The sequence below is a fragment of the Oncorhynchus mykiss genome, chromosome 1 (genome assembly GCF_057628025.1).
Source record: "Oncorhynchus mykiss isolate SJ-2025 chromosome 1, ASM5762802v1, whole genome shotgun sequence".
NCBI lineage: Eukaryota > Metazoa > Chordata > Actinopteri > Salmoniformes > Salmonidae > Oncorhynchus > Oncorhynchus mykiss.
In genome coordinates, this window is record NC_143022.1 from 4,585,001 (window position 1) to 4,602,452 (window position 17,452).

At 42.4% G+C, this 17,452-nt stretch overlaps 1 protein-coding gene across 5 annotated transcripts in view; it reads right to left on the reverse strand.

Moving 5' to 3' along the window:
* The window catches only part of LOC110524992 (sushi, nidogen and EGF-like domain-containing protein 1), a 155,577-nt gene that overhangs the window by 35,394 nt on the left and 102,731 nt on the right, over positions 1-17,452 (reverse strand). For 3 of the 5 annotated variants that reach the window (XM_090233026.1, XM_090233064.1, XM_090233100.1), the window contains 4 exons: positions 13,942-14,079; positions 12,798-12,917; positions 5,819-5,935; positions 4,686-4,829 (listed from right to left, as the gene is read on the reverse strand). In XM_090233026.1, coding sequence (XP_090089152.1) covers positions 4,686-4,829; positions 5,819-5,935; positions 12,798-12,917; positions 13,942-14,079 — 519 coding nt within the window. The remainder of the gene's footprint in view (positions 1-4,685; positions 4,830-5,818; positions 5,936-12,797; positions 12,918-13,941; positions 14,080-17,452) is intronic. The other 2 variants (XM_090233175.1, XM_090233134.1) reach the window with 1 other exon arrangement.

Consider the following 17,452-nt stretch of genomic DNA (forward strand, 5'->3'; position numbering starts at 1 on the left):
CACGACAACACAGCTACATGGTTACACAGTCCAGGAAGACAGAGAGACACAACAACACAGCTACATGGTTACACAGTCCAGGAAGACAGAGAGACACGACAACACAGCTACATGGTTACACAGTCCAGGTCTGGAGGACATAGAGACACGACAACACAGCTACATGGTTACACAGTCCAGGTCTGGAGGACAGAGAGACACGACAACACAGCTACATTGTTACACAGTCCAGGAAGACAGAGAGACACGACAACACAGCTACATGGTTACACAGTCCAGGAAGACAGAGAGACACGACAACACAGCTACATGGTTACACAGTCCAGGTCTGGAGGACAGAGAGACACGACAACACAGCTACATGGTTACACAGTCCAGGAAGACAGAGAGACATGACAACACAGCTACATGGTTACACAGTCCAGGTCTGGAAGACATAGAGACACGACAACACAGCTACATGGTTACACAGTCCAGGAAGACAGAGAGACACGACAACACAGCTACATGGTTACACAGTCCAGGTCTGGAGGACATAGAGACACGACAACACAGCTACATGGTTACACAGTCCAGGTCTGGAAGACATAGAGACACGACAACACAGCTACATGGTTATACAGTCCAGGAAGACAGAGAGACACGACAACACAGCTACATGATTACACAGTCCAGGTCTGGAAGACATAGAGACATGACAACACAGCTACATGGTTACACAGTCCAGGTCTGGAAGACATAGAGACACGACAACACAGCTACATGGTTACACAGTCCAGGAAGACAGAGAGACACGACAACACAGCTACATGGTTACACAGTCCAGGTCTGGAAGACATAGAGACATGACAACACAGCTACATGGTTACACAGTCCAGGTCTGGAAGACAGAGAGACACGACAACACAGCTACATGGTTACACAGTCCAGGTCTGGAAGACAGAGAGACACGACAACACAGCTACATGGTTACACAGTCCAGGAAGACAGAGAGACACGACAACACAGCTACATGGTTACACAGTCCAGGAAGACAGAGAGACACGACAACACAGCTACATGGTTACACAGTCCAGGTCTGGAGGACATAGAGACACGACAACACAGCTACATGGTTACACAGTCCAGGTCTGGAGGACAGAGAGACACGACAACACAGCTACATGGTTACACAGTCCAGGTCTGGAAGACAGAGAGACACGACAACACAGCTACATGGTTACACAGTCCAGGAAGACAGAGAGACACGACAACACAGCTACATGGTTACACAGTCCAGGTCTGGAGGACATAGAGACACGACAACACAGCTACATGGTTACACAGTCCAGGTCTGGAGGACAGAGAGACACGACAACACAGCTACATGGTTACACAGTCCAGGTCTGGAGGACATAGAGACACTACAACACTGCTACATGGTTACACAGTCCAGGTCTGGAAGACAGAGAGACACGACAACACAGCTACATGGTTACACAGTCCAGGTCTGGAGGACATAGAGACACGACAACACAGCTACATGGTTACACAGTCCAGGTCTGGAGGACATAGAGACACGACAACACAGCTACATGGTTACACAGTCCAGGTCTGGAGGACATAGAGACACGACAACACAGCTACATGGTTACACAGTCCAGGTCTGGAAGACAGAGAGACACGACAACACAGCTACATGGTTACACAGTCCAGGTCTGGAGGACATAGAGACACGACAACACAGCTACATGGTTACACAGTCCAGGAAGACATAGAGACACGACAACACAGCTACATGGTTACATAGTCCAGGTCTGGAGGACATAGAGACATGACAACACAGCTACATGGTTACACAGTCCAGGAAGACAGAGAGACACGACAACACAGCTACATGGTTACACAGTCCAGGTCTGGAAGACAGAGAGACACGACAACACAGCTACATGGTTACACAGTCCAGGTCTGGACGACAGAGAGACACGACAACACAGCTACATGGTTACACAGTCCAGGTCTGGAGGACATAGAGACACGACAACACAGCTACATGGTTACACAGTCCAGGAAGACAGAGAGACACGACAACACAGCTACATGGTTACACAGTCCAGTTCTGGAAGACAGAGAGACATGACAACACAGCTACATGGTTGCAGAACGAAACAGTGGCAAGATCAACCAATCACATCATCAGGATGATCTACCCTCCACTATAATGACAGTCATAGTAACAGAGATGTGACCCACTATAATGACAGAGTCATAGTAACAGAGATGTGACCCACTATAATGACAGAGTCATAGTAACAGAGATGTGACCCACTATAATGACAGAGTCATAGTAACAGAGATGTGACCCACTAGAATGACAGAGTCGTAGTAACAGAGATGTCACCCACTATAATGACAGAGTCATAGTAACAGAGATGTGACCCACTATAATGACAGAGTCATAGTAACAGAGACGTGACCCACTATAATGACAGAGTCATAGTAACAGAGATGTGACCCACTACAATAACAGAGTCATAGTAACAGAGACGTGACCTACTATAATGACAGTCATAGTAACAGAGACGTGACCCACTACAATAACATAGTCATAGTAACAGAGATGTGACCCACTAGAATGACAGAGTCATAGTAACAGAGACGTGACCCACTATAATGACAGAGTCATAGTAACAGAGATGTGACCCACTACAATGACAGAGTCATAGTAACAGAGACGTGACCCACTATAATGACAGAGTCATAGTAACAGAGATGTCACCCACTATAATGACAGAGTCATAGTAACAGAGATGTGACCCACTATAATGACAGAGTCATAGTAACAGAGATGTGACCCATTACAATAACAGAGTCATAGTAACAGAGACGTGACCCACTACAATAACAGAGTCATAGTAACATAGATGTGACCCACTAGAATGACAGAGTCATAGTAACAGAGATGTGACCCACTACAATAACAGAGTCATAGTAACAGAGACGTGATCCACTACAATAACAGAGTCATAGTAACAGAGACGTTACCCACTAGAATGACAGAGTCATAGTAACAGAGATGTGACCCACTACAATGACAGAGTCATAGTAACAGAGACGTGACCCACTATAATGACAGAGTCATAGTAACAGAGATGTCACCCACTATAATGACAGAGTCATAGTAACAGAGATGTGACCCACTATAATGACAGAGTCATAGTAAAAGAGATGTCACCCACTATAATGACAGTCATAGTAACAGAGATGTGACCCACTATAATGACAGAGTCATAGTAACAGAGACGTGACCCACTAGAATGACAGAGTCATAGTAACAGAGATGTGACCCACTACAATAACAGAGTCATAGTAACAGAGACGTGACCCACTATAATGACAGTCATAGTAACAGAGACGTGACCCACTACAATAACAGAGTCATAGTAACAGAGATGTGACCCACTAGAATGACAGAGTCATAGTAACAGAGACGTGACCCACTATAATGACAGAGTCATAGTAACAGAGATGTGACCCACTACAATGACAGAGTCATAGTAACAGAGACGTGACCCACTATAATGACAGTCATAGTAACAGAGACGTGACCCACTAGAATGACAGAGTCATAGTAACAGAGATGTGACCCACTATAATGACAGAGTCATAGTAACAGAGATGTGACCCACTATAATAACAGAGTCATAGTAACAGAGATGTGACCCACTAGAATGACAGAGTCATAGTAACAGAGATGTGACCCATTACAATAACAGAGTCATAGTAACAGAGACGTGACCCACTACAATAACAGAGTCATAGTAACATAGATGTGACCCACTATAATGACAGTCATAGTAACAGAGACGTGACCCACTATAATGACAGAGTCATAGTAACAGAGATGTGACCCACTATAATGACAGAGTCGTAGTAACAGAGATGTGACCCACTATAATGACAGAGTCATAGTAACAAAGATGTGACCCACTAGAATGACAGAGTCATAGTAACAGAGATGTGACCCACTATAATAACAGAGTCATAGTAACAGAGACGTGACCCACTATAATGATAGAGTCATAGTAACAGAGATGTCACCCATTACAATGACAGAGTCATAGTAACAGAGATGTGACCCACTACAATAACAGAGTCATAGTAACAGAGATGTGACCCACTACAATGACAGAGTCATAGTAACAGAGACGTGACCCACTACAATAACAGAGTCATAGTAACAGAGATGTGACCCACTACAATAACAGAGTCATAGTAACAGCGATGAGACCCACTACAATAACAGAGTCATAGTAACAGAGATGTACATTGTTCTGTTGAGATTGATCAGTTTTCTGTCCCAGCAGTCATCAGGGTTTTACTCGTCTTCCTCCACATTACAGATGTTGTCGATGTGGCTTTTTGCAGCGCTGAGATGATGTTATTATGATAGACCGCTGTTTAAATATCAGCCTGAGGGAGGATCACTTCTTTAAGCAGCGAGAGAGAGAGAGAGAGAGAGATACCGTCATACACATTTCCCTCTCATGGAAAACAAGGAACAGGCCACGTTAATATCCACGTTTGGCTCTCGAGGAAGCTGTTCCTTCTGAATAGGATTGTTCTTTACCTTTGACTTTTTCTGTGAAGAAAAAAAAGGACCTTGTTATAAACACATCTGATTGATTAATTGATTGACTGCTGACCTGCTGTGGAGTGTGCTGATCCCCTGCTGATGTCACAGTGTCTCCCGCTGAAGGATCCGGAACATTCACACTTGTACTTCCCAATGTAGTGGAAACATGTTCCTCCGTTCAGACAGGGGCTGGAGGAGCACGGGTCTGGCCTCCCTGGACACACACACACACACACACACACACACACACACACACACACACACACACACACACACACACACACACACACACACACACACACACACACACACACACACACACACACACACACACACACACACACACACACACACACACACACACACACACACACACAGTGAATTCCAGTAAACCATGATGTGTTGTTTTTGTGTGAGTGGAGTGTGTACATGAGTGTGTGTGTGTGTGTGTGTGTGCGTGCGTGCGCCTGTGTGTGTGCGCGTGTGTGTGTGTTTTGAAGTTGCTTCATCTAATTAAACATAAATGGGCTTCATCAAAAGAAAGTGATTGTAAGTTGTCCCAAACCAGCTGTGGCTTCATACTGTACAGGAGATGACTGCAATAGTCCAGAAATACTGTAGAATTACAGCCATGTGGGACACAGTACAAAACAAAAAGAAGAAAAACAAGATGGAAAGAAAGAGCCACATGGCCTTGAACTACGTCTCAGATCGGACCTACTAAAAACTTTGGAGGTGTGTGTGACTGCGTGCGTGACTGTTTGTGCGTGCGTGAGAGAGAGAGAGAGAGAAAGTGAGAGAGCGAGAGAGCGAGAGAGCGAGAGAGCGAGAGAGAGAGAGAGAGAGAGAGAGAGAGAGAGAGAGAGAGAGGGGGGAAGGGAGGGAGAGAAAGTGAGAGAGAGAAAGAGAGAGAGAGAGAGAGAGAGAGAGACAGAGAGAGAGAGAGAAAGTGAGAGAGAGAGAGAGAGGGAGAGAGAGAGAGAGAGAGAGAGAGCGAGAGAGAGAGAGGGGGGAAGGGAGGGAGAGAAAGTGAGAGAGAGAAAGAGAGAGAGAGAGAGAGAGAGAGAGAGAGAGAGAGAGAGAGAGAGAGGGAGAGAGAGAGAGAGACAGAGAGAAAGTGAGAGAGAGAGAGAGAGGGAGAGAGAGAGAGAGAGAGAGAGAGAGAGAGAGAAAGTGAGAGCGAGCGAGGGAGAGAGAACTCACCCACTTCACAGTGTTTTCCAGTGAACCTGTATGGACAGACACACAGGTAGCTCCCTGCCTCCTCTTTACAGGACCCTCCGTTACGACACAGGCCAGAGGCACAGGTATTGAGTCTGACTGGGGTAGGAGAGAACATATTCACATCAATCAATCAGTGTGAGGGGAATTATTTCAGCATACCCTTAGAAAAAAAGGTGCTATCTAGAATCTAAAAGGGTTCTTCACCTGTCCACATCGGAGAACCCTTTGAAGAACTCTGTTTGGTTACAGTTAGGGGTCCAGAAGGGACCCCCACCCGGGCAAACAGGCTAAATATTTCCCAGGGTAACGGGGAAAATGTTTCCCAGGGTAATGGGGTAAATGTTTCCCATGGTAACAGGCTAAATGTTTCCCAGGGTAATGAGGTAAATGTTTCCCATGGTAATGGGCTAAATGTTTCCCATGGAAATGGGCTAAATGTTTCCCAGGGTAATGGGGTAAATGTTTCCCATGGTAATGGGGTAAATGTTTCCCAGGGTAAAGGGGGAAATGTTTCCCATGGTAATGGGGTAAATGTTTCCCAGGGTAATGGGGGGAATGTTTCCCATGGTAATGAGGTAAATGTTTCCCAAAGGGTAATGGGCTAAATGTTTCTCAGGGTAATGGGGTAAATGTTTCCCATGGTAACAGGCCAAATGTTTCCCAGGGTAATGGGGTAAATGTTTCCCATGGTAATGGGGTAAATGTTTCCCAGGGTAATGGGGAAATGTTTCCCAGGGTAAAGGGGAAATGTTTCCCATGGTAATGGGGTAAATGTTTCCCAGGGTAAAGGGGGAAATGTTTCCCATGGTAATGGGCTAAATGTTTCCCATGGAAATGGGCTAAATGTTTCCCAGGGTAATGGGGTAAATGTTTCCCATGGTAATGGGGTAAATGTTTCCCAGGGTAAAGGGGGAAATGTTTCCCATGGTAATGGGGTAAATGTTTCCCAGGGTAATGGGGGGAATGTTTCCCATGGTAATGAGGTAAATGTTTCCCAAAGGGTAATGGGCTAAATGTTTCTCAGGGTAATGGGGTAAATGTTTCCCATGGTAACAGGCTAAATGTTTCCCAGGGTAATGGGGTAAATGTTTCCCATGGTAATGGGGTAAATGTTTCCCAGGGTAATGGGGAAATGTTTCCCAGGGTAAAGGGGAAATGTTTCCCAGGGTAATGGGGAAATGTTTCCCATGGTAACAGGCTAAATGTTTCCCAGGGTAATGGGTAAATGTTTCCCATGGTAACAGGCTAAATGTTTCCCAGGGTAATGGGGGAAATGTTTCCCAGGGTAATGGGTAAATGTTTCCCATGGTAACAGGCTAAATGTTTCCCAGGGTAATGGGGTAAATGTTTCCCATGGTAATGGGGTAAATGTTTCTCAGGGTAATGGGGAAATATTTCCCAGGGTAATGGGGTAAATGTTTCCCATGGTAACAGGCTAAATGTTTCCCAGGGTAATGGGGTAAATGTTTCCCATGGTAATGGGGTAAATGTTTCCCAGGGTAATGGGGTAAATGTTTCCCAGTGTAATGAGGTAAATGTTTCCCATGGTAATGGGGTAAATGTTTCCCAGGGTAATGGGGGAAATGTTTCCCATGGTAATGGGGGAAATGTTTCCCATGGTAATGGGGAATATGTTTCCCATGGTAACAGGCTAAATGTTTCCCATGGTAATGGGGTAAATGTTTCCCATGGTAATGGGGTAAATGTTTCCCAGGGTAATGGGCTAAATGTTTCTCAGGGTAATGGGGTAAATGTTTCCCATGGTAATAGGCTAAATGTTTCCCAGGGTAATGGGGTAAATATTTTCCAGGGTAATGGGGGGAATGTTTCCCAGGGTAATGGGGAAATGTTTCCCATGGTAACAGGCTAAATGTTTCCCATGGTAATGGGGGAAATGTTTCCCAGGGTAATGGGGAAATGTTTCCCAGGGTAACAGGCTAAATGTTTCCCAGGGTAATGGGGTAAATGTTTCCCATGGTAATGGGGTAATTGTTTCCCAGGGTAATGTGGAAATGTTTCCCAGGGTAATGGGGTAAATGTTTCCCATGGTAATGGGGTAAATGTTTCCCAGGGTAATGGGGGAAATGTTTCCCAGGGTAATGGGGAAATGTTTCCCATGGTAACAGGCTAAATGTTTCCCAAGGGTAACGGGCTAAATGTTTCCCAGGGTAATGGGTAAATGTTTCCCATGGTAATGAGGTAAATGGTTCCCAGGGTAATGGGGTAATGTTTCCCATGGTAATGGGGTAAATGTTTCCCAAGTGTAATGGGGTAAATATTTCCCAGGGTAATGGGGTAAATGTTTCCCATGGTAATGGGCTAAATGTTTCCCATGGTAATGGGGTAAATGTTTCCCAGGGTAATGGGGTAAATGTTTCCCATGGTAATGGGGTAAATGTTTCCCAGGGTAATGGGGAAATGTTTCCCAGGGTAATGGGGAAATGTTTCCCATGGTAACAGGCTAAATGTTTCCCAAGGGTAATGGGCTAAATGTTTCCCAGGGTAATGGGTAAATGTTTCCCATGGTAATGAGGTAAATGGTTCCCAGGGTAATGGGGTAATGTTTCCCAGGGTAATGGTGCAAATGTTTCCCAGGGTAATGGGGTAAATGTTTCCCATGGTAATGGGGTAAATGTTTCCCAAGTGTAATGGGGTAAATATTTCCCAGGGTAATGGGGTAAATGTTTCCCATGGTAATGGGGTAAATGTTTCCCATGGTAAACATTTATAGATATACCATTATCCACGTCGGCAACAACGATGTTTGGATGAAACAGTCTGAGATCACCAAGCGCAACATAGCTTCAGCGTGTAAATCAGCTAGAAAGATGTGTCGGCATCGAGTAATTGTCTCTGGCCCCCTCCCAGTTAGGGGGAGTGATGAGCTCTACAGCAGAGTCTCACAACTCAATCGCTGGTTGAAAACTGTTTTCTGCCCCTCCCAAAAGATAGAATTTGTAGATAATTGGCCCGCTTTCTGGGACTCACCCACAAACAGGACCAAGCTTGGCCTGTTGAGGAGTGACGGACTCCATCCTAGCTGGAGGGGTGCTCTCATCTTATCTACCAACATAGACAGGGCTCTAACTCCTCTAGCTCCACAATGAAATAGGGTGCAGGCCAGGCAGTAGGCTGTTAGCCAGCCTGCCAGCACAATGGAGTCTGCCACTAGCACAGTCAGTGTAGTCAGCTCAGCTATCCCCATTGAGACTGTGTCTGTGCCTCGACCTAGGTTGGGCAAAACTAAACATGGCGGTGTTCGTCTTAGCAATCTCACTAGGATAAAGAACACCTCCATTCCTGTCATTATTGAAAGAGATCATGATACCTCACATCTTAAAATAGGGCTACTTAATGTTAGATCCCTTACTTCAAAGGCAATTATAGTCAATGAACTAATCACTGATCATAATCTTGATGTGATTGGCCTGACTGAAACATGGCTTAAGCCTGATGAATTTACTGTGTTAAATGAGGCCTCACCTCCTGGCTACACTAGTGACCATATCCCCCATGCATCCCGCAAAGGCGGAGGTGTTGCTAACATTTACGATAGCAAATTTCAATTCACAAAAAAAAACCGACGTTTTCGTCTTTTGAGCTTCTAGTCATGAAATCTATGCAGCCTACTCAATCACTTTTTATAGCTACTGTTTACAGGCCTCCTGGGCCATATAGAGCGTTCCTCATTGAGATCCCTGAATTCCTATCGGACCTTGTAGTCATAGCGGATAATATTCTAATCTTTGGTGACTTTAATATTCACATGGAAAAGTCCACAGACCCACTCCAAAAGGCTTTCGGAGCCATCATCGACTTAGTGGGTTTTGTCCAACATGTCTCTGGACCCACTCACTGTCACAGTCATACTCTGGACCCATTTTTTTCCCATGGAATAAATGTTGTGGATCTTAATGTTTTTCTTCATAATCCTGGACTATCGGACCACCATTTTATTACGTTTGCAATTGCAACAAATAATCTGCTCAGACCCCATCCAAAGAACATCAAAAGTCGCGTTATAAATTCACAGACAACACAAAGATTCCTTGATGTCCTTCCAGATTTCCTCTGTCTACCAAAGGATGCCAGAGGACAAAAATCAGTTAACCAGCTAACTGAGGGTAAATGTTTCCCAAGTGTAATGGGGTAAATATTTCCCAGGGTAATGGGGTAAATGTTTCCCATGGTAATGGGGTAAATGTTTCCCATGGTAATGGGGTAAATGTTTACCAGGGTAATGGGGTAAATGTTTCCCATGGTAATGGGGAAATGTTTCCCATGGTAACAGGCTAAATGTTTCCCAAGGGTAATGCGCGTTATAAATTCACAGACAACACAAAGATTCCTTGATGTCCTTCCAGATTTCCTCTGTCTACCAAAGGATGCCAGAGGACAAAAATCAGTTAACCAGCTAACTGAGGAACTCAATTTAACCTTGCGCAATACCCTAGATGCAGTTGCACCCCTAAAAACTAAAAACATTTCTCATAAGAAACTAGCTCCCTGGTACACAGAAAATACCTGAGCTCTGAAGCAAGCTTCCAGAAAATTGGAACGGAAATGGCGCCACACCAAACTGGAAGTCTTCCGACTAGCTTGGAAAGACAGTATCAAAGAGCCCTTACTGCTGCTCGATCATCCTATTTTTCCAACTTAATTGAGGAGAATAAGAACAATCCAAAATTCCTATTTGATACTGTCGCAAAGCTAACTAAAAAGCAACATTCCCCAAGAGAGGATGGCTTTCACTTCAGCAGTGATAAATTCATGAACTTCTTTGTGGAAAAGATCATGATTATTAGAAAGCAAATTACGGACTCCTCTTTAAATCTGCGTATTCCTTCAAAGCTCAGTTGTCCTGAGTCTGCACAACTCTGCCAGGACCTGGGATCAAGAGAGACGCTCAAGTGTTTTAGTACTATATCTCTTGACACAATGATGAAAATAATCATGGCCTCTAAACCTTCAAGCTGCATACTGGACCCTATTCCAACTAAACTACTGAAAGAGCTGCTTCCTGTGCTTGGCCCTCCTATGTTGAACATAATAAACGGCTCTCTATCCACCAAATGTGTACCAAACTCACTAAAAGTGGCAGTAATAAAGCCTCTCTTGAAAAAGCCAAACCTTGACCCAGAAAATATAAAAAAATATCGGTCTATATCGAATCTTCCATTCCTCTCTTTTTAGAAAAGGCTGTTGCGCAGCAACTCACCGCCTTCCTGAAGACAAACAATGAATACAAAATGCTTCACTCTGGTTTTAGACCCCATCAAAGCACAGAGACTGCACTCGTGAAGGTGGTAAATGACCTTTTAATGGCATCAGACCGAGGCTCTGCATCTGTCCTCGTGCTCCTAGACCTTAGTGCTGCTTTTGATACCATCGATCACCACATTCTTTTGGAGAGATTGGAAACCCCGAATTGGTCCACACGGACAAGTTCTGGCCTGGTTTAGATCTTATCTGTCGGAAAGATATCAGTTTGTCTCTGTGAATGGTTTGTCCTCTGACAAATCAACTATCAATTTCGGTGTTCCTCAAGGTTCCGTTATAGGACCACCATTGTTTTCACTATATATTTTACCTCTTGGGGATGTCAATTGAAAACATAATGTTAACTTTCACTGCTATGCTGATGACACACAGCTGTACAATTAATGAAACATGGTGAAGCCCCAAAACTGCCCTCGCTAGAAGCATGTGTTTCAGACATGAGGAAGTGGATGGCTGCAAACTTTCTACTTTTAAACTCAGACAAAACGGAAATGCTTGTTCTAGGTCCCAAGAAACAAAGAGATCTTCTGTTGAATCTGACAATTAATCTTAATGGTTGTACAGTCGTCTCAAATAAAACTGTGAAGGACCTCGGCGTTACTCTGGACCCTGATCTCTCTTTTGAAGAACATATCAAGACTGTTTCAAGGACAGCTTTTTTCCATCTACGTAACATTGCAAAAATCAGAAACTTGCTGTCCAAAAAGGATGTAGAAAAATGAATCCATGCTTTTGTCACTTCTAGGTTAGACTACTGCAATGCTCTACTTTCCGGCCTCCCGGAAAAAGCACTAAATAAACTTCAGTTAGTGCTAAATACGGCTGCTAAAATCCTGACTAGAACCCAAAAAATTGATCATATTACTCCAGTGCTAGCCTCCCTACACTGGCTTCCTGTCAAGGCAAGGGCTGAGGGCCTGTGATTATTATTATTTGACCAAGCTGGTCGTTTATGAACATTTGAACATCGTGGCCATGTTCTGTTATAATCTCCACCCGGCACAGCTAGAAGAGGACTGGCCACCCCACATAGCCTGGTTCCTCTCTAGGTTTCTTCCTAGGTTTTGGCCTTTCTAGGGAGTTTTTCCTAGCCACCGTTCTTCTACACCTGCATTGCTTGCTGTTTGGGGTTTTGGGCTGGGTTTCTGTACAGCACTTTGAGATATCAGCTGATGTACGAAGGGCTATATAAATACATTTGATTTGATTTGATTTGTAATGGGGTAAATGTTTCCCAGGGTAATGGGGTAAATGTTTCCCAGGGTAATGGGGTAAATGTTTCCCATGGTAATGGGGCAAATGTTTCCCATGGTAATGGGGTAAATGTTTCCCAGGGTAATGGGGTAAATGTTTCCCAGGTTAATGGGCTAAATGTTTCCCAGGGTAATGGGGTAAATGTTTCCCAGGTTAATGGGGTAAATGTTTCCCAGGGTAATGGGCTAAATGTTTCCCAGGGTAATGGGCTAAATGTTTCCCAGGGTAATGGGCTAAATGTTTCCCAGGGTAATGGGCTAAATGTTTCCCAGGGTAATGGGGTAAATGTTTGCCAGGGTAATGGGGTAAATGTTTCCCATGGTAATGGGGTAAATGTTTCCCAGGTGAATGGGGTAAATGTTTCCCATGGTAATGGGGTAAATGTTTCCCAGGGTAATGGGGTAAAAGCATGTGGTCATACTACCTTTCTCACAGTGCTTCCCTCTGTATCCATGCTTGCACTCGCAGGTGTAGCCTCCATCCCTTTCATAGCACTGACCTCCGTTCAGACACGGAGACGAATCACAGACCGATCGAGGCTGTACTGGAAAACACACACACACACACACACACACACACACACACACACACACACACACACACACACACACACACACACACACACACACACACACACACACACACACACCAGAGGAAGGTAAAAACCTCCTAACTTTAATGTGAGAGTGTGGGCATGGTTCAGTCATTAGAAACACATGGATGATCTGTCACTCCAATTTATCTTTCCCAAACAGTGAATGTGACTCTCACACACACGGCGAGCCACCCGCCTCGACACGAGAGACTGGCCTGGCATAGAGTTTGTTTATCACTATAGTAACCAGGCTCTGGTGTACAGCAACACTATAGTACAGAGTCAGAGGGCCCTGTTCCTTGGGACCACATGGTAGGAGAGAAGGAGGAGCAGGAGGAAGTGGAGGAAGATCAGGAGGAAGAGGAGGAGGAGGAGGAAGAAGAAGAGGAGGAGGAGGAGGAGGAGGAAGAGGAGGAAGATCAGGAGGAGAGAGGAGGAGGAAGAAGATCAGGAGAAAGAGGAGGAGGAAGAAGAAGAGGAGCAGGAGGAGGATGAAGAGAAGGAGGATGAAGAGGGTGGGGAGGAAGATCAGGAGGAAGAGGAGGAGGAAGAAGATGAGGATGAGGAGGAGGAGTAGGAAGAGAAGGAGGAGAAGGAGGAGGAAGATCAGGAGGAAGAGGAGGAGGAGTAGGAAGAGATGGAGGTGAAGGAGGAGGAAGATCAGGAGGAAGAAGAGGAAGATGAGGAGGAGGCGGAGTAGGAAGAGGAGGCGTAGGAGGGGGAGGAGGAGGAAGAAGAGGAAGATGAGGAGGAGGAGGAAGAAGAGGAAGATGAAGAGGCGGAGGCAGAGTAGGTAGAGGAAGAGGAGGCGTAGGAGGAGGAAGAGGAGGAGTAAAAGGAAGAGGAAGTGGAAGAGGAGGAGGAAGAGTAGAAGGAAGAGGAGGAGGAGGAAGAGAAGGAGGATGAAGAGTAAAATGAAGAGGAAGAGGAGGAAGAGGAGGAGGTGAAGAAGAAGAAGACAGTAGGCTCTTACCATAGGGAGGATAGAAGTCCCTGTGATCTAGGTCTGCCACACCTGTCTGACAGGTACACAGGTAAGTTCCTCCGTACTCCAGACAGGGTCCTCCGTCAGGACACGGCCTGCTGTTGCTGCATGGGGTCTGGGTCACCTCTGAGGAGGACAGGAGGGTCAGAAAGAGAGAAACAGCATGATAAAACTGACAACACTAAGTGAAGGACAGTCACTATTCAAGCCTAATCTGACACTCTGAAAATACATATTTACAGCCTACCTACTCTGGTACTGGTACTGGTACCAAACTGACAGTAGAGTCCAGTATATAATATGATATGCTATGTACCAAACTGACAGTAGAGTCCAGTATATAATATGATATGATATGTACCAAACTGACAGTAGAGTCCAGTATATAATATGATATGATATGTACCAAACTGATAGTAGAGTCCATTATATAATATGATATGTACCAAACTGACAGTAGAGTCCTGTATATAATATGATATGTACCAAACTGACAGTAGAGTCCAGTATATAATATAATATGATATGTACCAAACTGACAGTAGAGTCCAGTATATAATATGATATGATATGTACCAAACTGACAATAGAGTCCAGTATATAATATGATATGATATGTACCAAACTGACAGTAGAGTCCAGTATATAATATTATATGATATGTACCAAACTGACAGTAGAGTCCAGTATATAATATGATATGATATGTACCAAACTGACAGTAGAGTCCAGTATATAATATGATATGATATGTACCAAACTGACAGTAGAGTCCAGTATATAATATGATATGATATGTACCAAACTGACAGTAGAGTCCAGTATATAATATGATACGTACCAAACTGACAGTAGAGTCCAGTATATCATATGATATGATATGTACCAAACTGACAGTAGAGTCCAGTATATAATATAATATGATATGTACCAAACTGACAGTAGAGTCCAGTATATAATATGATATGATATGTACCAAACTGACAGTAGAGTCCAGTATATAATATGATATGTACTAAACTGACAGTAGAGTCCAGTATATCATATGATATGATATGTACCAAACTGACAGTAGAGTCCTGTATATAATATGATATGATATGTACCAAACTGACAGTAGAGTCCTGTATATAATATGATATGATATGTACCAAACTGACAGTAGAGTCCAGTATATAATATGATATGTACTAAACTGACAGTAGAGTCCAGTATATAATATAATATGATATGTACCAAACTGACAGTAGAGTCCAGTATATAATATGATATGATATGTACCAAACTGACAGTAGAGTCCAGTATATAATATAATATCATATGTACCAAACTGACAGTAGAGTCCAGTATATAATATGATATGTACTAAACTGACAGTAGAGTCCAGTATATAATATGATATGTACCAAACTGACAGTAGAGTCCAGTATATCATATGATATGATATGTACCAAACTGACAGTAGAGTCCAGTATATAATATGATATGATATGTACCAAACTGACAGTAGAGTCCAGTATATAATATGATATGATATGTACCAAACTGACAGTAGAGTCCAGTATATAATATAATATCATATGTACCAAACTGACAGTAGAGTCCTGTATATAATATAATATGATATGTACCAAACTGACAGTAGAGTCCAGTATATAATATGATATGATATGTACCAAACTGACAGTAGAGTCCAGTATATAATATAATATGATATGTACCAAACTGACAGTAGAGTCCAGTATATAATATAATATCATATGTACCAAACTGACAGTAGAGTCCAGTATATAATATGATATGATATGTACCAAACTGACAGTAGAGTCCAGTATATAATATGATATGTACCAAACTGACAGTAGAGTCCTGTATATAATATGATATGTACCAAACTGACAGTAGAGTCCAGTATATAATATAATATGATATGTACCAAACTGACAGTAGAGTCCAGTATATAATATGATATGATATGTACCAAACTGACAGTAGAGTCCAGTATATAATATGATACGTACCAAACTGACAGTAGAGTCCAGTATATCATATGATATGATATGTACCAAACTGACAGTAGAGTCCAGTATATAATATAATATGATATGTACCAAACTGACAGTAGAGTCCTGTATATAATATAATATGATATGTACCAAACTGACAGTAGAGTCCAGTATATAATATGATATGATATGTACCAAACTGACAGTAGAGTCCAGTATATAATATAATATGATATGTACCAAACTGACAGTAGAGTCCAGTATATAATATGATATGATATGTACCAAACTGACAGTAGAGTCCAGTATATAATATGATATGATATGTACCAAACTGACAGTAGAGTCCAGTATATAATATGATATGTACCAAACTGACAGTAGAGTCCAGTATATAATATAATATGATATGTACCAAACTGACAGTAGAGTCCAGTATATAATATGATATGATATGTACCAAACTGACAGTAGAGTCCAGTATATAATATAATATGATATGTACCAAACTGACAGTAGAGTCCAGTATATAATATGATATGTACTAAACTGACAGTAGAGTCCAGTATATAATATGATATGTACCAAACTGACAGTAGAGTCCTGTATATAATATAATATGTACCAAACTGACAGTAGAGTCCAGTATATAATATGATATGATATGTACCAAACTGACAGTAGAGTCCAGTATATAATATAATATGATATGTACCAAACTGACAGTAGAGTCCAGTATATAATATGATATGATATGTACCAAACTGACAGTAGAGTCCAGTATATAATATAATATGATATGTACCAAACTGACAGTAGAGTCCAGTATATAATATGATATGTACCAAACTGACAGTAGAGTCCAGTATACAATATGATATGATATGTACCAAACTGACAGTAGAGTCCTGTATATAATATAATATGATATGTACCAAACTGACAGTAGAGTCCAGTATATAATATAATATGATATGTACCAAACTGACAGTAGAGTCCTGTATACAATATGATATGATATGTACCAAACTGACAGTAGAGTCCTGTATATAATATAATATGATATGTACCAAACTGACAGTAGAGTCCAGTATATAATATAATATGATATGTACCAAACTGACAGTAGAGTCCTGTATATAATATAATATGATATGTACCAAACTGACAGTAGAGTCCAGTATATAATATAATATGATACGTACCAAACTGACAGTAGAGTCCAGTATATAATATAATATGATATGTACCAAACTGACAGTAGAGTCCAGTATATAATATGATATGTACCAAACTGACAGTAGAGTCCAGTATATAATATGATATGATATGTACCAAACTGACAGTAGAGTCCAGTATATAATATGATATGTACCAAACTGACAGTAGAGTCCAGTATATAATATGATATGATATGTACCAAACTGACAGTAGAGTCCAGTATATAATATGATATGTACCAAACTGACAGTAGAGTCCAGTATATAATATGA